The 22904-nt window shown below is 39.6% G+C and overlaps 1 protein-coding gene across 3 annotated transcripts in view; it reads right to left on the bottom strand.

Moving 5' to 3' along the window:
• Positions 1 to 5856: 5856 nt before the first annotated feature.
• The window catches only part of LOC146327253 (uncharacterized), a 32589-nt gene continuing 15541 nt past the window's right edge, over positions 5857 to 22904 (bottom strand). For 2 of the 3 annotated variants that reach the window (XM_084718470.1, XM_084718469.1), the window contains exons 5-8: positions 21343 to 21455; positions 17599 to 17751; positions 17289 to 17367; positions 5857 to 6145 (exon numbers count right to left, since the gene is read on the bottom strand). In XM_084718470.1, the coding sequence (XP_084574596.1) occupies positions 6107 to 6145; positions 17289 to 17367; positions 17599 to 17751; positions 21343 to 21455 (384 nt within the window). In that variant the 3' untranslated portion in view covers positions 5857 to 6106. The remainder of the gene's footprint in view (positions 6146 to 17288; positions 17368 to 17598; positions 17752 to 21342; positions 21456 to 22904) is intronic. The other variant, XM_084718472.1, reaches the window with a different exon arrangement.

Here is a 22904-nt window from a genome sequence, read left to right as displayed (position 1 = left end):
TTTCCCTGGCTGTGACGACGCCTGGACATAAACATGCTATTCTTGCTCTGCCTATAATTGTTCTATTAATAACACCTATAATGTCTGAGTCTCGTTCTGCATGGAAGGGCGCAACAGTATTTATTGTGTGCAAACGCGACCTGTTTCCAGCCACCACACGTTGTTAATCTCCGGCTACACCTCTGCCATTCACAGCCCATTTTGGTCAGACTCTTTTAGCACTTGGCAGTCAGAGGGCAGGCTGCTGCTGCTGCTGCCTCCGCCGCCGCCGCTGCCACTGGTGTCCCTTGTGATCGGGGGAGCTGCCACAAATCTGGGGCCACACCTTTTTTGACAATACGTCACGCCGGGTCCTGCAGGCTGACATGTCTAGTCGAGAACACTATCACCTCGTCTACATTACCTCTGCCCCCTCAACCTCAAGTATTATGCAACCCTCAAATACATGCACACATTACTGTCTAGTGGTGCTCATACTCTTTCAGGGGCAAGAATGCATGGACCACCTGGCGTGGCACTCGATAGAGAACTCAGGCAAAATTTAAGACTCAAACTCAACCCAAGATGTGAAACTATATTTTTGCTTCATTACAATCACACTGTTTTACATGTAAATGTCTGCAACCTGCAACTGTCAAAAGAGACACAAAAAAAAAAACCTGTCAGGAGACCTGTCAGGAGCTGCAACTATTAAATTCCCTATTTTCTTTGGATTCTTTGAAGACTCAAGACTAGCCTTCAGCAAAATTTGGAGCAAAAGCCTCTGAGCCATAGACATCAGCTGTGATGTACATTTTAGCCAGTGAAATATTAAAATATTTTGTATAGGCTACACATTTTTGCAGCTGGATAATCTGAATCACTGTAGTCCCACAGAAATGCTGAATAAAAATAAAACAGGGATCACCTGAGAGGGGCAAAAGAGCCGCATGCAGCTCTGGTGCCACAGGTTGCAGACTCCTGTTATAGAGGAAAAGGGTAGCAGGTAGCTGAGTTAGTAGAGCGCAGCCTGGTACAAAAGTTTTTTTTTCTCTGTAGCTAATGTCCCCTTTTATGACAACTGTACAGGGGATGGATTTTAAATAACTCATCCATTTCAGTAATATTAAGGCTTAACGTTATGCATAATTATGGGCATGCTCACATTGAGTGACAAGTGGGTCCCATCACAGGTGGCGTGATGCTAGGTATGGTCTCAGTTACACCTACGCTCCATCTCTTTGCCAATTTTTCGATTAGCCAGGATTAAGCAGAATCATGCACTGCCAAGATAGTCATTGCCAGAGCCACCGTACTGTGAGCTTCAAAACAGCTCGTCAGAAACCTATGGGTCACCTCTCTGACCTGATATTGTCTATGAATTTAACCTAAACCATAATGTTTTCCTCAACCTAACCTAAAGTGGTTTTGTTGCCTAAACCTAACCAACCTGCAGCGGCTTCACACAGTTAACTGTGATAAAAATTACCATGATGACAAAGATGACCTGACTATTGTTATCATGTCCAAAACTCATAACATGCACCGGTCTAAACAGAATGAAGTGACACGCAAAAAGCTTAAAATGCATTGAAATGACACTGTAGCCATCTTGCTACCTCCATGAGTTCCCCAGCACCGACACACAAATCCAGCTCTGACAGTATACAGTACTTTTAAATCAAGACTCCTGCTCAGAACACAATAACATAAATCGCCAACATGTGACAAGCGCCTGCGGCTACCCGGCTCCTGCAGCACATGTCTTCCAGTCCGCTCTGCTCAACAGAAATCTCAGGCAGAGTTCTTTCTGGTGTCCACAACCGCACACCTTTTTGCCAACATTCTATTTAAAATTTACTTTAGCCTTCCTTTTACCAGAGTCAGTAAAAAGGTATTGCAGGTGTTTTAGCTGTGTGGTAACTATGTCCCAATTTGGACACCCATGTTTCCTCGCTGTAAATGTTTTGCTGAGATTAGCAAACAAACAAAAATGACAAACCTAGGAACATATCACAAAACAACGAAGTAGTTATATTAAATGTGGTCACATTGTCAGAATTATGATAGTGAGAGCAATGACACATTCAGTAACTTCCCATACAAATCAAATTAGCTCTAAACCAGGGGTTTTCAACTAAAATTCAAAGGGGTCCAAAAGCAAAGGTCCAGAACATCGTAATGTTTAACTTTATGATTTAGTGTGATCTATACTGAAGTAGCCAAGTATTTGTATCAACATATGCATGTAATCAACATCTGACTGTCAAATCAAATAAAAGAAAGTATGATTCAAAAACATTTTGACAATGTTTATTATCACTTAACATTGAACTATACAGATATGCATTTAAAAATAAAATAGAGGAAATAAATGAAATAGTTTTTGAAAAATTGTGCATCTTGAAATAAAGTGTAGCAACAGCTTGGTTACACATTTTACGTAGCAACTTTATGCAGCACTTCTACATGTTTTTTTGTTGTGACCCAAAATCCAGGCAACCCTGAGGGGATATTCATGAGCACGTTGTTGGGAAGTGGATGAATGGGTCAGGATCCTGGTGGACTGATCACACCAGGCTCTGAGACTGCTTATTTTCTGCGACTTCACTTCAGACTTGAGAGGGTATGTTTGGTCAAAAACTTTGTGCTTTGTCTCATAGTGTCATTTCACATTGCCACTTTTAATGAGACACACTGGTTTTGTGCTCCCAGTGGGAAGAATGAACATGAACGAGTCTGTCCATTCTGGGTTGAAAGCTCTGTTTTCACTGTCAACTTTTCTGTTCTCGCCATGTGTACTTCTTTTCCCCTGATCTCTCTTCCTCTGTGTTTCTCCATCTCCTGCTCACTTGCCTCTCTGTCTTCTCTCCCTGCATCGCTTTCTTTCTTTTTCTATATTTCTATCTTTCTATGTTTCTATCGTCCTTCTGTTTGTCACTCGCCTCTCACTTCTCTCATCTGACTGTATTCAAAGTCATAATGTCAATCACCTGGAATGCAGAGATTTGATTGGCTGGGTAGCATCACATGGGATAGCTTAATTAGCATGCAGGCCACTCAGACCACGGTTTGCCTGTTAGTGACTAAGGCTCTAAACGATTGTTAATGTTCAAAATATACAAAATTCAACTGTCACTTTGTGCAGGAGTCTGTTCAGAACATAGTGGTTCATGTTGTCATTTTTGTGATCTTCTTTTGTTTTAACTCTAAGTGAAGTGACTTTTACATTTCTTGAGGCGACCTGTGTTCTGCATATATTTGAGGGCTTGAAGCTTAGTTGAATGTGTTTAAGGGAGCTGATGTTGCTGAGAGCTGCTTCCTGTGTCTCATTTCTTGATGCTTGTCGCTACCATCTAGGGACCTGCAGAGATTACAGTACCTCACAACCCCCTTGGTGGTCCCAACTCCCAGGTTGAGAACCCCTGTTGTAGACCCCCTCCCAAAATATCTGCAAAAGACCATGATGTATTCAAGGACACTCCAACTCCAGAGTGATTTCTTCTGCTTCTCCTGTGCACACCACCGTTCTTGTCCCGTCTAGAGGTGCCTCTGCTTGTAGTGAAACGAATGAAACTTGTGGGTTTGTGAATTAAATGAGGCTCTAATTTCATGTAAAATAAACTTATGTTCATGGGAACCTCACAAAGTCCAAATGTGACCTTGAATCTCACCAGAACAGAAAACCTGTTCATGCAAATACTGGATTTAAAAGTCCTTGAACTTAATGTCAAAGTTGCGTATAAACCCATTAACAATACTCACCAGCACCTGTCCAATGTACCAGCAATAAATTTTAATCTAAATCTGACCTAAAATCTGTGTTTCCTTATCAAAACACAACCAATCCCTCTTTGTCTTTATGTTAATGTCTCTAAAAAGAGCTTTTTACAGAGTTGACCACTGGATTTGTTGTTGTTAGAAGATATTTGCACCCTCATGATCCATCAAACCATTTCTAAATCCTCATATTCCCTGCAGCGTTTTGCTTAATAGGTACGTGACCCATGTGGCAGAGTGTTTCGTGCAAAGCCAGCTTCATTGTAAGTACCCTCCCACTTTAATATGTAGGATTAATTTAGGTGTTCACCCTCATTATCACACAGGGAGAGTTAATGAATTCAATGTTTTGGTAGATGATGACTAAGACACTGAACTAAACCTCAGGCTGAAAACTGTTTACAAGAGTAAATGGAAAGTATTTTCTTTTAAAGCAAAAGTATTTTGAAGCTTTGCTAAACCGTAAACCATCTTAATTTATTTCTCGTTTCATTGATTTCACGTTAAATTTGAGTATAAGCTGCATACCTTTAAGATTACCTACCTTGAAGGTAGAAGCATTGGATTACAAAGACAAAATACAGGATTTGGACACCTGAGACCAGAATTTGAATCCTGCATCCCATCTGCTCTGAGGTTAAGACTATTAAAACTTTTGATTGAGGTTAGGAGAAAGGTTGTGGTGTTGTTAGTTATTTATTACATCAATTAATCCTGTTTCATGATTCAAGACTGTCTTGACTTTTTCAGTACTTAATGAAAACCACAATCTTTTCCTGACTTTAATCAAGTGTGTTAAAGCTGACCATGAAGTTATAACTCATGCATTAGTTGGCAGGAGTTAAAGGAGCAGTGTGTAGGATTTAGTAGCATCTAGTGGTGAGCTTGCAGATTGCAAACATCTCACTGCACCCTTTCCTTCCAGACATGTAGGAGGACCTATGGTGGCTGCTAGTTTTCACTAAATTTTGCAGTGCAACACAGTGGCCTCTGTCAAAAAGCACCTGCACCTCTTAGATATACACGTATTGTTTTAATGGCTAAATTCCACCAGGCGCGGCTGCATGATGTGACGGCTGCACCACGTCAGCCAGGGCTGCCATTCTGCACAAGGCTTGTGATTCTAGAAAAGGTAGGGAGAATCTGGTTAATTTTCAAAATAAAAGACCCTGTGCAGAGTCACAATCATAAAGACAGACAGAAAGGAAACTATTTACCCACATAGCATGCTTGTCCATGGTAGAAGCACAAAGAACAAGGAAAGAGGACTTAATCAATAAAATCTGACCAAGTAAACATAATCAGGGGGGCAAAACACTCAGTTGCTGAAATGCTTCTGAAACTCTGTAAGACATCATCCAGTAAGACAGTGGTTCTCACACCACAGTGTCACACCGCACACACAGGTGCAGACAGTGAACATGTGCACGTGAACGTGGCTCCAAGCTAAAGATCCACAGTGAAGAGTCAGGCTAAAAACATGGTGTAAATTACGTCTTTCAAACCAAATGGGCATGTTGGGGCTTTAAGAGACTTGGATTACACCAGATGAGCAGCATGCAGCTTTATGAGTGTTTTTGGTTTTGTTTTATTGATTGTCTTTTACATTTGAAAACAGGGCACCATTCACTTCCATTGTTTGGGAGAATCTGTTTTCCTGTGAAACTCCAGCAGTGTTTTGTGGTCTAAAAAAAAATAAACCTTCAATGAGCATGAGGGTGAGTAGATAATGACTGAATTTTCATTTTTGAGAGAACTATCCCTTTAATCTGAGCCATTAACACCTCAAATACATTTTAGATTGACGAGTGAAAGCTGAATGATAGTGAAGAGATGTGAGATGGAGGAGATTCTCAGTGGGGGAACAATCAGTAGGGCTTCAATTTGCTCTAAACAACACGTTTGTTGTTTCCTCTGCAGACCAGCTGCTGCTGCGAGGAGTCATTGGCAAAACAACAAAACATTCTCAGGTGCTTTTGCTTTTGTTCACGGCGTTGATTACAAGGTATGAATAATGGACAATTACAGGAAAATGTGACTTTAGGAACACATGTGATGCGCATGTGTCACAGCAAAAATGAGGACAAGAACGAACTGTACAGTTTAATTCAGTCATAAATCATGAAAGCAGAGACATTTCAAGACAGATGAACAATAGTGGAAGACAAACAGTGAATGTATGGTTTCACAGGTATGTGTTTCCAAGTTTTTTTTTGTTTTTTTTTGACAATGACTGGGAAGTATTCCACAAAGCTAACCACACACACAAACATCTAGTAGTTATCTCCTGGTTTGCAGAAGGTGGGAAGAGAAAAAGAGGACGAGTCCAGGCTCCAGGCTTCTGTCCTCAAGGAGGTTTTTGGTATCTGTTGATGGGGCTCCCTGCCTGCGAACAGAAAAATAAACTGTAAGTGAAGATGACTAAAGACAATAAACATTCAGGATGTGCAAGGAGGGAAATCAGAGAGAAAAATGTCCCAGAAAGTTCAGTAATGAGACACGACATCTAGATTTCAAGATTAATAAGCTTAATTTGGCTCAAAAGTGCATGTTTTTAGATGAAGTTATAAAACTGTTATCTTAAGTAGGGGTGTCAGGATTCTACAGTTGGCTTGTTTTGCAAAGATCAACACATCACTGGTTTTATGTCCTGACAAATGACATTTACGAGTCCTTCTTTAACTCTCTCCCCGCCAGCATTTTATTTTTAGTTGCCAGCCAGCGCCAGCATTTTTGACAAATTCACAGATTTTTCAATACCCATAGAATATTCAGTTCTACGAATATGTTAACATGAATATATCAAAAGAAAGAACTGATCTGATAGTTTCAGACACAAAAAACATTTTATTCTAGCTTCATTCATTCTTTATTTATAAGAACTTGAATGTTGGTTGGTTGCATCAAAAAATCCACTTTTCAGACAAAAATGGAGTAAACTTGTGAAAGAGACATTTCATGTTTTTGTTTTGGTATTTTATCACTTCATATTCCGTGTGTGACATCACTGTCACCAGTGTGGCTAATATAGCTGTGTGTGTGTGTCCCGCCCCCCGTTTGAAACACTCTGTCGGAGACACTCTGTCCCGGCTGTGGCACGCTGTGTCCCCACTGCTGTGGAGGTCTGGGGACTGCAGCTTGAGCAGCTCCATGTTGTGCTCTCTGCCCCGGCTGTGGCGTGACTTCCAGGGTCTGCAGAACGAGCAGCCTCGCTCTGTGCCGGGTCGCAGTGCTCTATATCCCGTGATCGACAAGCTGAGCACCGATGTATTTCACATTGCATAAAATCGCCTTCTGTTTGTGCTGCTCAATCCCAGTAGTTCTCCTCTTCTTCATGTGACACATTTTTGTCAGGTGATCCGTCACAGCGTCCCCTACCGCCTGGCAGTACTGTGCTCATTTCCATCCATTTTTCGATCTGCTATTGAAATTGTGGCACCCCTAGTTCATAGTAGTTAATGAAAAGGCTGTTGAAACAAGGATTTATACAACCTAACTTGACATGCTGGCTGCACAAGCCAGGATTAAACTGTGCTGTTAAAAAGTGGAATTGATATCGAAGTCAAGGTGGGTGTAGGTAAAGGTTGAGTGGGTGATAAAACCCAAAAACATATTTAAATCCAATATCTTGCAAAGCCTGTGCTGATCCACTCTGATCCTCCTCACTAGCCTCACTGTTTTTGCTCCAGACAAAAATGTACCAGAAAGTCTACACCTGTGAGATCATTAAAAAAATCTTTGAAGATGGAACCTGCTGCTAGTTTTAGTAGGTAATAAAATAATGTTTCAACTTTTTTGCCTAACGTTTGGGAACACCATGTGAACTAATTATTGAAGATTATTCGGAGTGCTGAGATCACGAATGGGAGTGTTAGCAGTGATATGATGTGGCCTCCTTTCTATTTAAGGTGCACAAGATGCATGCATTTAAATGTTGAATGCACGTCCCTGAACCACCTGAGAGGGCTTAGAATCCCTCCTATATAGTTTCACAAAATAGGGCCCCCCAAAAAGCTATATACAGCCCTGTAATTAAACCATGGTTTTACAGCATTTAAATGAACATAATTTTAATGTAAAACTGACAATTTAGGCCAGTTTTAACCCAAATGCATAGATGTTTTTTGACTTTCAAATCAGCAAAACCTAACTGGGATTCTATTGTGTTTCCTTTATTTTCTACTTGGGCATTTTTTGTCTCTTTAGCAACTAAAAGCAATACTCTCGAAAGTGAGTCTACAGTTTATAAATCATGACTAAGCTGGTAATGTGTTTTATCACGGTTATTTCCTCTCTGTCTCCGGCGATCCCCGCTCCTCCAGCTACGTTTCCTCCCCCTCTCAGCTCTGCAGGGGCTGAAGAAAAAAAAAGCACCATGCATCATCTGCACTCAATCAGAATAATTATCCCGAGAAACACACTGCAGAGCCTGTGAGAGGTGAGGGGAACGAGGCACAGAGGCAATCACCTCCCTCCCGTCCTTATTAGTCATCTCTCTGCTGCTCTGGAAGAGGACCCGGACGGTCTGGGAGGAGGCCATGTGCAGCCGACAGACAGACAGACGGAGAGACAGACAGAGAAAAGGCCCGATGTGACTCCGGTGCCCAGAAAGTATCAGCGATCTCTCAAGGCTTTGGCAGCACAGCGGCAGCTCCTCCTGGGGGGGGGTGGGGACTGGCAGCACACGAGCATCAGCCTTATGTTCTGTCTGTCAGGCTTCCTCTTATCCACAGATTTAAAAACACTGAACCTGTCACTCTGCAGAAGCTTTTAAAAATCCCAAAGCGAGCACCTTTTGGGTTCTAAACCATAAAAAACCCTCCTGGAGGATGAAGCGTTTGAGGTCCTGTCAGGATTTGTGAACGCTTCTTGGAGGAGTTCTTTGTGGGACATTGTGGGGTTCCTGTTTGATTGGAAATGGCTTTGCAATCAAAAGTTCCTCAAAGCATTTTTGACTTTTTAAAGCAGGCCGACAGAAAAAATAAAACACTGATTAGAGTCCAATGCCCATGAAGTATCAGTTTTATGAATGTCCTGGCAGCCCCACAAGTCCACGGGGGACTGGCAGCCCTCCTCAGATGAGTATCTGTGTTTTGAATTTCTATTTCACCCCTGAGATTTGCACTTGTCTCCGATCCAGAGAGTTTAAAAAGACTGAACCGGTTGCTCTGAAGGTAGAGAATCTTTTCTAAAATCAAAAGGCAACTTCAGGACATATGCATCTGAGCCCTAAAACATTTCATATCAGACATACAGTATTTTTCCTCTCTGATGAAGTTCCCTATTATCAAACGACATACAATTTTCCTTTCAAAGCTTGATTGTTTTTAAGAATAGAAGCATCTCATGAAATAGTAATTTTAATTCCAGAACTCACCTCCTGACATGCAAATATCCCACCAAAACAAGTTCTCCCTTGCTTCGTGCATCCCAAGAAGTTGGTTGTTTTTCCTCTATAGCAGAATGTGTATCTGTGGAGCCTCACCTTTCTCCAGCACTGAGCGCAGTGGAGAGACGTCTGACTATGCATGACTATTTTTTACTTGCCCGATTAGATGAATCCAGTGAAGTGCCAAACGTAAACCAGCCTTATTGCTGCAGTGGAATCTCCCTGCACATACGTGTAAGCAAGCGGTCATAAGAAGTTTACAGTTTTCTCTTTTTACATTTACTTTTTATGCAACGCTACTGTTGACAACAATGATGATAAAGTCTGGAAGAACCTGTGCAGTTCTTGGCCATTTCGACAGTATTATCAAACTTCCACTTTGAAAAAAATGAAATGCAAAACAGTAAGGCTGAGATGATACGCCTATCTCCAGATTTTAGTACTATCACCATACTTAGGTGCTGATTTGATATATATCACAATTCTTTTTTATTGTGATTATACAAGTATTGCAATTCATTATTATGATTTATTTAGATCTTTTTGCTTTTTTAACACAAGATCATGTGAAAAAGATGAATCATATACTTTGAGAGACTGTAATATCATGCTTCATATTACCAAAAACAATGCATGTCACAGTCAATTAAACTTAAGCTGTTCCTGCTTATCGAGCTGATGCCGTAAGAAAACGATAAATAAAATAAGATGTTAAAATTGATAGAGCCTTGAAAACAGCACACAGCTCATCATAAACAGTTAGTAAAATATGAAATACAAATATATGTGCTGCCCTCTTCCGGCACTCAGTGTCTCTTCCAAGTAGAAGCTGTATTTCAAGTTTTGACCCTTGACGTTGCTGTAGCTGGTCAGTGTGGAGTGTTGAAGGCAGAGTAATAGATTTAGAGTTAGCAGTGTGAAATCATAAGCTTTTTCTTTACACTGATCAGATTTCATTTATGCCTGACGCTATGAGCACACATGTCATTTTATGTTAAGCATGTGAAGTAGAATGGATCTGTTTGTTAAGATAATATTACCATGATCGCAATGCTTTGGATCAAGGTGGATCGAGAATGTTAACAGAAGGGACTTTGCACCTGAAAATTATAAATCAAATTTTAAAAATATATTGTTGCACTTCATCATTTAAACATTGCGAATGTGACCTATTTCTCCATTTTCTATTTCTGACCATTGCCATAACCAACGTATAACTACAATGTAAAATGTGAAGAACGTTACTTCTGTCCAGAAGGGAACCAAAACCATAAGAAAGTCTTGCAAGAGTTACACAAATCTTTCTAGACACAACCAGCATACATCAAAAGTGACACTACAAGGTGCAACCGCAGTGATGGCAGTCACCTGATTCATTTATACATATTGTTTTGTTCATTAGCGGTTGTCAAATAATGCCTTCAAGAAGCCACGTCGGTGTGGAACTGTGTTAGCGCTTTACCTGTGTTTGAAAAGTTTAGCCCATTGAGGCCCAATTCTAACAAAATTCTGTCCAAAACCGACCCAAACTCGACCGTCATTAGCATATTTCAGCCCAAACCCGATTACAGCTCAGCATTTTTCTTGACAAGCTTACCTCTATGCACCAAAGAGTAGGAATTTTCAGTGACAGGGAAGCTTGTCGTAGGCATCTGGACCAGATTGCCAGTTGCCTATGACAAGCTTTTCTACGAATACCATTTCCTGCATGACTGAGAACCTTCACAGACATATATGCAGGGAATTTGAATTGGAAATGACCAAACTGGGGAGAAAAATGAAAATGAAATGAATCAATAAAAACTGAACAGCCCGAACCCGAACTGAGTGCTGAGAAAAGTTGCAGCTGGCTCAGCTTTGATTGTAGCACATTAGTTTCTGGCTTCATGTCGCCAGCTTCCATTGAAAATGACTTGTAGCCTAAAGTTTTGTCGCCACTAGTCTGAACATACCATTAGCTGCCATGTAAACAAACTGCTGTCAGCTGTTGTTATGGTGATCCAGCGATGTTTTTCGTGATCTTGACGTGCTGGTTTTATCTGCCTATCTCTTGAACTTCCTGCAAACTGTGCAAAATATAGTTAGAGTTTGGGCACCTTGCACATGCAGCTCTCAACAGAGATGGGTAGGAAGCAAGATGGCTCACTCCTTTGCTACTTCCATCATCAACGAAGGAAAAAAAATTAGTTTTATTTTTGAAATTTTTTTTGTTTTACTAGCTCAATGTGGCATTTTACTCACACCAACAATCGGGAAATCCTTGTTTTTGAGTCCTGCAAAGTAATTGCTGAGATCTGGGAACACGGTGACATCACTACTATAAAATCTCAATGGGGCAAAACCAAAGTGACCACATCAAAGTTTTGTTAATAAGCCCTCATTTCACAGGAAATCCTGTCCTGCACTGTGTGACTTTCTTTTACAAGATGGTGCTGCTTTCCTGATCCACACGGTGAACTTTGTGTGTACAATATTATGTTCCAATTGAACTACAAAAAGATATAGAATATTATTTTTTAAGGTTCTTAATTTTCATTGAAAAATAATAGATTTTTAAAAAGGGGCAGGTTTTTTACTTTTTCAACCATTTTTGTGCCCCTATGTATCCAAAAATGTGTGTCTCTGAAAAAAAGACAGCTTCCATGTAAGTTATGAGCCATAAATGGTTAAATGTTATCCTAAAATCAAATATGTACCTAGATTTTGTAGCATTGTTTTTACAGTGTCAAATTAATGAGCTCTATTCATAGTTGGCCTTTGTGCCCCCTAGTGGCTGGTCTATCATATGGCAGCGTCCTCCAATGACACACTCTTTGTCTCTACAGTACTGCTGCACAGCACACTGTATGGAGTCGTGCAGTTTGTCCTTAAAATATACAGCAGACAGACAAAATAAAAACACTGATGAGACTTCAATTCCCTTGAAGGTTCAGAGATTTTTGGAAATGCTGGCAGCACAACAAGCCCACCGCGGACTGGCAGCTGTGCCCAGATGATTATTAGGCCTGTGTTTTGAATTTCTAATATTTCACCCTCGAGATCTGAACTCGTCTCTTCCGTTCCAGAGATTTTTAAATGCTGAGCTGATCACTCTAAAGATACTGGTCCTCTCTGAAGTCTAAATGAACTGTAGCCAGTAGGTACAGTAAAATGGACCTAGAGGAGTTGGCTGTACTCTTCAGAGAAAATTACGGCATTGGCTCTTTTTAAAATGTGCTATAACAATTTTTTGGCAGCTGGAGGCAGTGGAAACAAGTTGTGTTGACAACACTGACAATTCAACAGTTTTTTAAAGTCAAGATGAAGCCTTCTTAAGCCTTTTTGATCACATCCCCATTCATATTCATCTATTTAACAAAAATGCTAATTCAATCGTGTTTTCTTTCTGCAAAACAAAATATGATGTGTGCTTACAAAGGCTTGAGCTAACCAGTTTCAACCAATAACATCATGCCATCCACCTGTTAATCAATCTCCAACTTTTAGCTGCCCCTTGTTAAAAGCTAAAGACTTAGCTAATAGCTGATGCTACCTAAGAGTTAGCTACCTGGCAAAAGCATGGTACATTCTCCATGTTTGTTACCACACAAACATGGAGACTTTTCAATGTTGAAATCAAATTTCTCCCAACGTTATGTCCCATCTGCCTCTCCTGTTTCACTCAGAAAATATGCCAAGATACAGTGTTAGATCCTCTCAAAATGTTGTTTCATCTGGACTGAGACTGATATGACAAACTCACAGGTTTTAGCTGTTTTAGCTCTGTTTTTGGTCTCTACCAACTCCTGAGGGAAATATCTGTTTTTTAGCCTCTGAACACTTTTCTGTAATCACCAAGTCATTGCTGTGTCTGTCTGCTGTTTGCAGGAGGTGTACAGTTTGTAGACTTTTTTTAGCTGTAAATGAAACAAATGTACTGTGGTTCTTTTTGTTATGATGGCTGAATCGTTTTTTTTTTTTTTTTTTTGTTTTTTTAATAAATAGCACTTAGTCTGTGTGCTTGATGCTAACACAAAATAAGAATTTCCATTGACATGCTAAAGGAAATTAGCATCATGATTGTGGTAATATTATCTAAAGAAACTGATCAATTTTACTTTAAATGTTTAACATAAAACATGTGTGCTTAGACTTTTAAGGCACATATTTCCTTGATCTGTTGGAACAAATTATTAACAGTTTAATATTTTCAGTGGAACACAGCCACCACTTGGAAAAGACATTGCCTGCCAGAAGAGGGCAGCACATTTATATTTTATTTTACTTATTGTTAACTGCTTAATGAGCAGGAACAGGCAGATGTAGCGCTTTACTTTAAAAGTATATTTCATACATTCTCTTGTGCATTTTATTTGCCAGTTATATATGCAGTCAAGTTCAGGGTTTTGAAATTATGGTTTTCAAGTTCAATTTCAAGATGTTAAGAGCTCACACTTGTGTTCTGTACAGTTCTCAAGGGCTCTGTTCATTATAACATCTTATTTATTTTTTTTATGGCACCAGCTTGCTGAGCAGAAACAGCTGTAGTAGTTTCAAAAAGTACTTTTCTATCTAATATAGCAATGATTCTGCTATAATAAGAGACTGACTGACATGGTGTGTATTGTTTTTTGGTAATAGGAGTCATGATATGCAGTCTACAGAAATTGTATGATTCAGCTTTTTCAACTTTTTTCCCATGGTCTAGAGTTAAAAAAGCAAACAAAAATTGCAATAAATTGTAATATTGAATTGCAGTCCTTGTAGAATGAAAATACATTTTGAATCTGCACCCAGGTATCATAATAATATAGAAACAGTAGATAAGTGTAAACAACCACCTGCTGCAGACGAAAATGATGCTATGGAAGCCCCAAGAGTGAAAAAAAACCCCCAGCAAAGTTGTGGGCTGGATCATTCATCATTATGAGTGACATCTTTCACATTGTCTCAGTATTTCCACATCGTCATTTGAAATAGTATTAAAATATTGATTATAGCAGCTTTAATGTTCAGTAGAAATGTGGCGTGCAGATACCATCGCCAACTCTGAGGGTCTCGAGGTCGGGGGACTGTGGATGCTTGTGCAAAAACGTGAAAAGCTTACGGACACAATGTCAGTGTTTGTTCGTCTTGGGTCTTCTTTAAGGAACATTCTGCGGTTACCCGATGATTGCATAAAGTCAGCCTTTAAAAGACAAAAACAAAGATGAGACTCCAGTACCCATGAAGTCTCAGAGCTCTGGCTGTATGACAACCCCTGTAGCGACTGGCAGTCGTGGCCAGATGAATATTAGCCCTGTATTTTTGGATGTCTTCTATTTCAGTCTTCAAATCCGTCCTTGACTTTGATCCAGAAATGTTTTAATATAGCAGTGATCGCTCTTAAAATAAAGGTTCATCTGAGGGGTCTAGTGAAACACAAAGAGAGCCAATGAGCAAGTGGATTTTCCTACAGGTTCTTTTGAGAACATTCATATTAGAGTATTAACCAGAACTGGCAAGTACTTTGATTATCTATAATAGTTTTTCCAGCATAAATGTCAACTCTTTTCTGGTTCCAGCCACTCAAATGTGAGGATTTGATGCTGATTTGAGTCATGTTTGATAGTAAACTGAACATCTCTGGGTTTTGGACTGTTATTCTAATAAAACAAGTAATTTGAAGACATCATCTTGGTTTGTGGGAAGTATTTTCCCAGCCTGTCCTCGCCAGAAAAACTGCCATATAGGCTCTCTGTACAAGCAGCTTGTTACCACCCATATTTAGGCTTATTGTTAGGCAGTGACCTCTAGTGATAGTAATTATGATAAAGGAAGTATAAAGAGCTCATGTATGAGGTCAGCATGGATAGATGGATCAAACAGAGACTGGACAGAGATGTCCCATTTGAAAAATTCAATATTAAGTTTTAAGTTACTTAAAGGGACAGTTCACCTCTTATCCATAGTTTTAGAGATATCGACTGTAGAGATGTTTTCCTGTGGTGCTCAAAGCATGAAAAAATACATTTGAAAAGCTTAACAGTCTTTCATGGAGGAACTACTTTCTTTCTGCAGTAGAATCTACTGGAACTACTTTAGAATTTACTGGTCCAGAACTACTCTCTTTCTACTAAAAAGAAAGTAGTTCCTACATGAAACTGCTCACAACAAGGTCTGTGGACTATTTTGAATAATCAGGTTATAATTTATGGAAAGAGACAGTGGTTTTGAATTTTTCTAATGTATTTTTGTTTTGGTGTCTTGAGCACCGCAAGCTGAGTGATCAAAGCAAAATACATGCAATACAATTTTCGGACATTCTATCGACCAAACAACTAATCAATTAATTGAGAAAATAATCGACAGATTAGTGTGTGAAGACTCAGTCATCCAGATCCAGGTCATGGTATTTGCTACGGGTTATCATAAGCAACTAGACTTTAGGTTAGCTTCTTGAAGACATTTCTCCTCTCATCCAAGAGGCGTCTTTAGTTCTGATGAGATATCATTTTTGGAGTCGTTGGTAATGATCCTTTTCTGTTGTGTAAGTGTGAGGATGTGATGCATTTTTCATTTTTTATGACATTTTACAAACAAAACAGTAAATCAAATGATGCAGAAAGTAACAGGCAGATTATTCGATGATGAAAATAACCATTAATTGCACATGGGAGGTTTGTTGAAGTCAAAAGTTCTGAGCTGTTCGGCTCCATGTTTGGTTGCCACAGAGCTTTCGGTGACCCCTACAGGTACCTCAAAGCCTCTTTGGTTTTAACAGTCTACTAAAGAGAAAAATAAGCTGCCCCTGTTCAAAACGGACCTCTAATTTCTGGAATAACTGACAGAACAGCAACTCCTCTGGGGCTTGGCAACGATACTCAGATGAATATTAGCCCTCCCTAATAAGGCTCTCAATATTTCACCCCTGAGGTTTGCAGATGTCTCCCACCCAAAGATTTCAAAATACTGAGCTGCTGCAGAGAGAACATTTAGGCTGCAACAGCATTTCTTGAGCACTTTGCAAAGAGATCATGAACACAGAGGCTGATCCAGAGAAATATTTATGGGGTGACAAGAGGGTGGCATGGAGACTGTAAAGGGATAGTTCACCTAAAAATGTTTTATCTTCTCACTCTCATGCTGATTGAGGGCAAACACTGCTGGAATTTCACAGGAAAACGGCATTGCAGAATCTCCCAAACAATGGAAGTGAATGGTGACACCATGTTTTTTAGCCTTAATCTTCACTGTAGTTCCTTAGCTTGGAGCCACATCCACGTGCACATGCACACTGTCTGAACTGAGTATGTGTGTTGTGACGGTGTGCAAATGGTATGTCGGGACCTCAGGAGACATTTTATGTTTTTTTTTTCCAGTTGTTTTTTATGTTTGAAAACTGGTCACCATTCACTGCCATTGTTTGGGAGATTCTGCAAAACTGTTTTCCTGTGAAACTCCAGCAGTGTTTTGTGGACAAACAAAATAAACCCGATCTTCAATCAGCATGAGGGTGACTAGATAATGACTGAAATTTCATTTGTAGGTGAACTTTCCCTTTAAGGGGTGGCAAAAAAAAGTGTATATGCCAATCTAAAACCAAACAATCACAATATTTGCTGAGAAAAGCCCCCAGGTGAAGATATTATATATTTTAACTCAAAATATGACATTATTGTGGAACATGAGTAAACCATTGAATATAAGAAATTAAAAGTGGCATTATAAATCAGTTAACTTTTTTTTCTATTGTTTTAATCTGCAAACATTTTCCAAATACAATATACTGTTTGACGTGTCTGCAGCTCAGCAGTTTAAATTTTGCCAGTGGCTAGTCTTGAGTCTGAGACTTCTCTTGTTTTGGATTTGCCATCCATAGTCCAAAGGAAAATAGAGAATTCAAAAGCTTCTGCTCCAGACAGATTTTTTTTTCCCCAAAAATGGCTCTTTTGACAGTAAAGTTTGCAGAGCCTTGCATAAAAGCATTATCTCTTGCTGCATTTGCTTGCCCTCAGACTTCAGAGTTTCAGGAAATTTTCCACCAGCCACAACTTGTATATATATGTATTTTAAACCAAAACTGTACAAAAGCGAGGTGTCAGCTCTCACCCCATGCCATCCTCTACATCCACCCCTGCATGAACACAACATATGACCATTGAGAAGTAAAATCTAGTACCTGGTTAAAAAGCTCCTCATACAGTGTTTTTGACTTCTCCACCTGAGTCTCCAGGTCAGCATCCCACGGTGTTATACTGCTTCAAAAGAAAGGAGGGTTGTAAATTCATGATGTATGGGAAAGCATGTAGGGGTGCGCCAAAGTGTAATGTGTATTAATGGTGGGAGATGAGGAGGAATTTTTTTTATATTTTATGTCCAAGGGAGTTTTTTTTAAAACACTGGTAAAAGATGTGCAGCTTTATCAGAGTGATAATAATAAGTATATTGCATGTTACATCCACTGCATCTGCCTGTTAGTTCTTCCTTACCTGTCACAGCATTCAGTGTCCTGTAAGGGACAGAGGACGCTCTGTGTAGGACTGTCATCATGTAATTTCTTCTTCAGTTTCTCAACTTTCTTTTCCATCGTGCTGACCTGTTGCAGCAGAGCTTCTCTCTCCTCCATCAGACAGTCTTTGAATCTGTACAGAAAGATTTGTTTACTTAGTTTAACCAGCTGAGTAAAAGGTTTTGACAATGAGATGGATTTGTGAAATCCCTGCAACCTGGATTCATACCCCTGTAGTGGGCATGATTCTTCATCTCTTCATTTAAGTAAACAGAACTAAAGAGGAAACTGCAATATAAGGCCTGGCCACATATGGACCTCTGTAGGATTGACTGCTACCCAGAAATCAGATTAGCAACCTTTACTAGTGAGAAGCAGGGCTCAATACATGTATTTTGTGAAGCTCCAGTCCCAATACTGACTGAACTAAGGCAAATATTTGGTGGGGAAAATTGGCCACTAAAGGTCCACTAGGGCCACTAAAAGTGCTTGTTTTTGCCGCTGACAGGCTGAGATTGTTATTCTATAGCCGCATTTGCATTCTACTGCTCTTTTTTCGTTTTTCCGTTATGGATTGTGATTGGTGCCTTTTTTGGAATCATCTTGGTCAAGGTTCCAAACGAGCTGAGACGATATTAAATGTTATGTGAAAACACTGCAGACTAAAGGTGGCTATTTCATGCCAAGGTTGGTGGGGACAGTTGGGGTGGCAGTAGCTCAGTCTGTAATGACTTGGCTTGAGAACCGAAGGGCCTCAGCTAAAGTCTCACATGGACGAAAGTACAGAGTGTGTACTGGTAGCCCAGGAGGTGCCAGTTCACCTTCACCTTCACCATTCACCATTGAACCCCTAACTGTTCGGGATGCCTGACTATATGTGTATACAGATGAGGATGAAATTATTACCCCCCGATGATTTCTTTTTTTTAAGTATTTCCCAAGTGCTGTTAAATAGCAAGGATTTTTTAACACAGCTTTTCCAAACATCCTAGTTTATTTTGGATGCTTACTTTATTTTACTTTGCACACAGAAACAAAATTATTTCAGAAAAAACAAAAACTACCAGGGTCAAAATTATTAGCTCCCCTGATGCTAATAGTCAGTTGTGTATCCTTTTTGTTGGATAACAGCCTGCAGTCATTCACTGTAGTTTTCAACAAGTCTCAGACACGTCTCCTGAGGAATCCCAGTCCATTCTTCTTTAGTGAATCTCTCAAGCTCCTTCAGATTTGATGGTCTTCTGGCATGAACCTTGGTCTTCAGTCCATCCCACAGACTTTCAATGGGATTCAAGTCAGGGCTTTGTGCAGGTCAGTCATTAACGTTCACTTTGGGCTTCTGGAGGTAGTTCTTCACCAGGAGCGACACATGTTTTGGGTTGTTTTCATGTTGGAAGACAAAGCGACGACCCAGACCCAGTTTTGCTGCTGACTGCTTGAGGTTTTCTTTCAATATCTTCACATATCCTTCTTTTTTCATGATTCCTTCCACTTTGACGAGATTCCCAGTTCCAGACGCACTGAAGTGTCCCCACAGCATAATACTCCCACCACCATGTTTCACTGTGGGGACGGTGTTCTTTGGGTTATATGCCTCTCCCTTCTTTCTCTAAACATAAGCAACGTCTCTATGGCCAAAGAGCTCTGGTTTTGTCTCATCTGACCAAAGGACACACTTCCAGTCTGCATAATATTTCTCCAGGTTGTCCTTAACATACTTGTATCTTGGTCTGCAACCTCACAGTCTGTTCCTGTGCAGGACTCTAGTGATTTTCTTCTTTGAGACTACAGTTCCTGACTTGGCCAAGTCATTCACTTGTGTCTCAGCAGTTGTTCTGGGGTCTTTAGACACGTCTCTCACCAGTTTTCTCTCCAGAGTCTTTGAAATCTTTCTGCCAGGCTTGTTCTCTACTGTGTGGCTCTCTTTGAATTTCTTGATGAAACTTCTCACTCCAGTTCTTGACTCTTGGAAACGCTGTGATAACTTTGTTTATCCTTCTCCTGCTTTGTTAGCATCAACAATTATTTTTCTCAAGTCTAAACTGATTTCTTTTTTTTTTTGTCATGATGCTGTCTCAAGTGACATCTCAAACCCTTACTGGAGTTTTCACACTGTGTAAATTGGAAGATAAACCTCAGTTTTGACTTGATTTTACAAGCTTTGAACACTGCAAAGTTAAAGCACATCATTACACAACAGTGGTTTGTGCTATGGCTCAATAAAAAGGTCAGTTCTTAAGGGGGCTAATAATATTGACCCTGGTTTTTCTGAAATAATTCTGTTATTGTGTGTAAATAGAAATAATTTATGCTTTCTAAAGAAAACTAGTGTGTTTGGAAATGCTATGTTGAAAATTCCTTGCTCTGTTAAAAAAGCACTTGGTAAATTTTTGAAAATAAATGTGTGCAGCTAAACTGACACACCAGATGGTTTGTAACACAGAGGCTGTCCACTTGGAAAAAGGCAGGCACTTTCAAACAATACCTGGCAGGTGATTGGATTAATCATCTGTCACTTCTAATGTGGGCTAACTTCAACCAATCAGATCAAGTCACCAAAGTCAGCCAGAAAAAGAGCAAAAACATCTTTTGCATCAATAACAGCATTCAGTGTCATTCTTTGTTCTTCTTTCAATGAAAAAATACTTTACAGTTCTGATATAACTGATGCTATCACAGTATCTACGCTAACCTCTTCAGAATCCGCCATTGTCTGTCCAAGATGAGTCGCTTCCATGGACACTTATCACTGTCAGCGCACTGAAAATCATGCCTGTAGCTGCCAGTAGTCCTTCTGAGGATGCTGATTGGCTCACACTCCCTCTGGTGCGGACACAAACAGATAACTTGGAGCCTGGTCAAATGGATTCTCATGTGATCTCGTGATCTCACAAATCCAGCTGCCTCACAAGATAAGTGTGCAGGCCCCTCGCTCTGACATCTCCTTCTGTCTATCAGGCCTTCATCATCCTGGGAAAAAAATACATATTGCACAGCACGAGGGGAGATGTAGAGGCACTGTGCTGCTGCCAGAGGAGTGCTGACTGAGATTACAGCATGCATGGGAATAAATTACAGAATAGTATATATGTTTGTGTATATTGCTCTCTTTCCCCCTGATGGTATGAATAATTCACTAGATTTGTCAATTTATTTATGAAATATTTTGGCAGTGAGAAAAATACCTGTGGCTATAGGTACATAGTGGACCAAACCAATGTGAGGCATAATGCTGGGGAGCACAGAGTCTTTCAAAACTTAAAAATACATTGTTTTGCACAGGTGCTATGTCACAATACTGAATCTCACTAACATTGACTGGACACTAACAGACAACAGTGGTCATATTTATTTATTTTTTGTTATTATTATAGCTACGGACAAGTAACTAATCCCTGGATGTTGGGAGGGAAATGTTCATACCGTTCCCTCCCAATTTTATGCCCTTGCTGCAGACCACCACTGATTGGTTAGAGTAGCATAGTGTAGTGAGTGTATGGTTGAAGTAGCAAGTAACCTTTAAAAACAGGTGATTAAAAATTGGATCAAGTGCTTGTTGTTGCAATACTCATTTTAGCCACAAACGGTGAGAAAATGGATCACCAGAACTTTTTCCAGTGTCTTTTTGACATTTATATTAATTGGGAAAGTTGTGTTTCCGCTGCTGTGTGTGATTGTAAAAGTTAGTTTGCTCAGGTCAGAAGTTCAGGGAGAAAATACTGACCTCTTGACACAACACATCCAGTATCGCTGCTGCTGACAGAGCCACTCAAACTGCTCTGCTGTCTCCTGAAGTTTCTTCAGACTGCCCTCATTCTCCCGCTGCAGCTCCCTCACCTCAAAGACAAAACAACATCACTGTGTTTCAACCAAGATGTGATCAAGATGACAGGAAAGTAAGAAATAAGGAGGGAGATATGTTGTGTGACTGATGGCAGCAGAAGTGGCAGAAGTACACACATGCTGTGTACTCAAGTAGAACTACAGATACTTGAGTTAAAAAAAAAAAGGTATAAGTATAAAAGTAAAGAGCTGACGTCTGTGGGACATTTATAAGGGTTCTTTCTGTGCAAAGCTAACTGGACTTCACCTTTTCTCATGTTGACTCTCCCTCACTTGTTTCATCTTGTTACATCTTTTTCCGCTTGATAAGTTATGCCTTTTTCGTCGCAAGTTTTGCATCTTATAACAACTTTTGTGTTGTTTTTCATCTTGTTGCATTGTTTTCATCTTATGTCTTTTACGCTTAATTGACTTTTTGACACCTGTTATGTGTCTTACGCATTGATTTTGCATTGTTACATCTTTTTCATCTTGTTACATCTCTTATATCATTTTCTGTTTACGTCCTTTTCATCTTATCATGTATTTCTGTACTCGTTACGTCTTTATTATCTTATAGCTTTCTGTATCCTTTCTTGGCTTGCTATGTCTACGTCTTGTTATATTGTTTTTAGTCTTGGTACGTCATTTTCTTTTGTTATATCTGTGTTGTTTTTTGATTGGTTTGTCTTGTTATGTTTCTTTCATCTTGTTATGTCTCCTATGTCCTTTTTTTGTCTTGTTATGTCTTTTCAATTTGTTACATCTTTTTTGTCTTGTCATGTATATATATAGTGTCTTGTCTTGTTGTGTTTTTTTGATCTTGCTACAACTTTATTGTCTTGTGACTTTTTTGCACCATTTTTTGACTTGTTATATTTTTTCGTCTTGTTATATCTTTTTATGTAGTTGTTTGTCTTGTTATGTCTTTGTAGTCTTGTTACATCTGTCATGTGTGATATGCACTGATGGATACACCGAGAAATCTTCTTTTCCATGTGTTATATATATATGTACATTTAGGTTGAACTCAGTCATGATGTTTGGAAGGTGGTGCAGGGTGCAACAAAAAAAATTAAATAATTCTGCTTAAGTGCATCAACACTAAAGTATAAAACCTGTTTTGAAAATGTAAGGAGTAGAAAGTGCAGATATTTGTGTTAAAAGTAAAAGATGGTCAGAAAAATATTCAGATGCCTGCAAAATCTACTTAAGTACAGTAAGTTGTATTTTACTTCCCACTGCTGGATGGATGTGACTATTGAACTCTTGAACATCTTGAAAGATGAGCGAATGTAACGGGGTCGGGCTTAATCTCAAACTCCCAGGATTTTCACATTAATTCACCGACGTGATCCACCACAAATAAATGTTCTCATTAAGCATTTCAGTGACGGGGTGGTCTGTTGTTTTGTTCTGTTGGATTTAGAGCAGCTGTCTCGTAGGAGAGGTAATTGTAGACCT

Source organism: Lutjanus erythropterus, chromosome 5 (genome assembly GCF_056507025.1).
Source record: "Lutjanus erythropterus isolate fLutEry1 chromosome 5, fLutEry1.hap2, whole genome shotgun sequence".
NCBI lineage: Eukaryota > Metazoa > Chordata > Actinopteri > Lutjaniformes > Lutjanidae > Lutjanus > Lutjanus erythropterus.
This window is presented reverse-complemented; position numbering and strand designations above follow the sequence as displayed.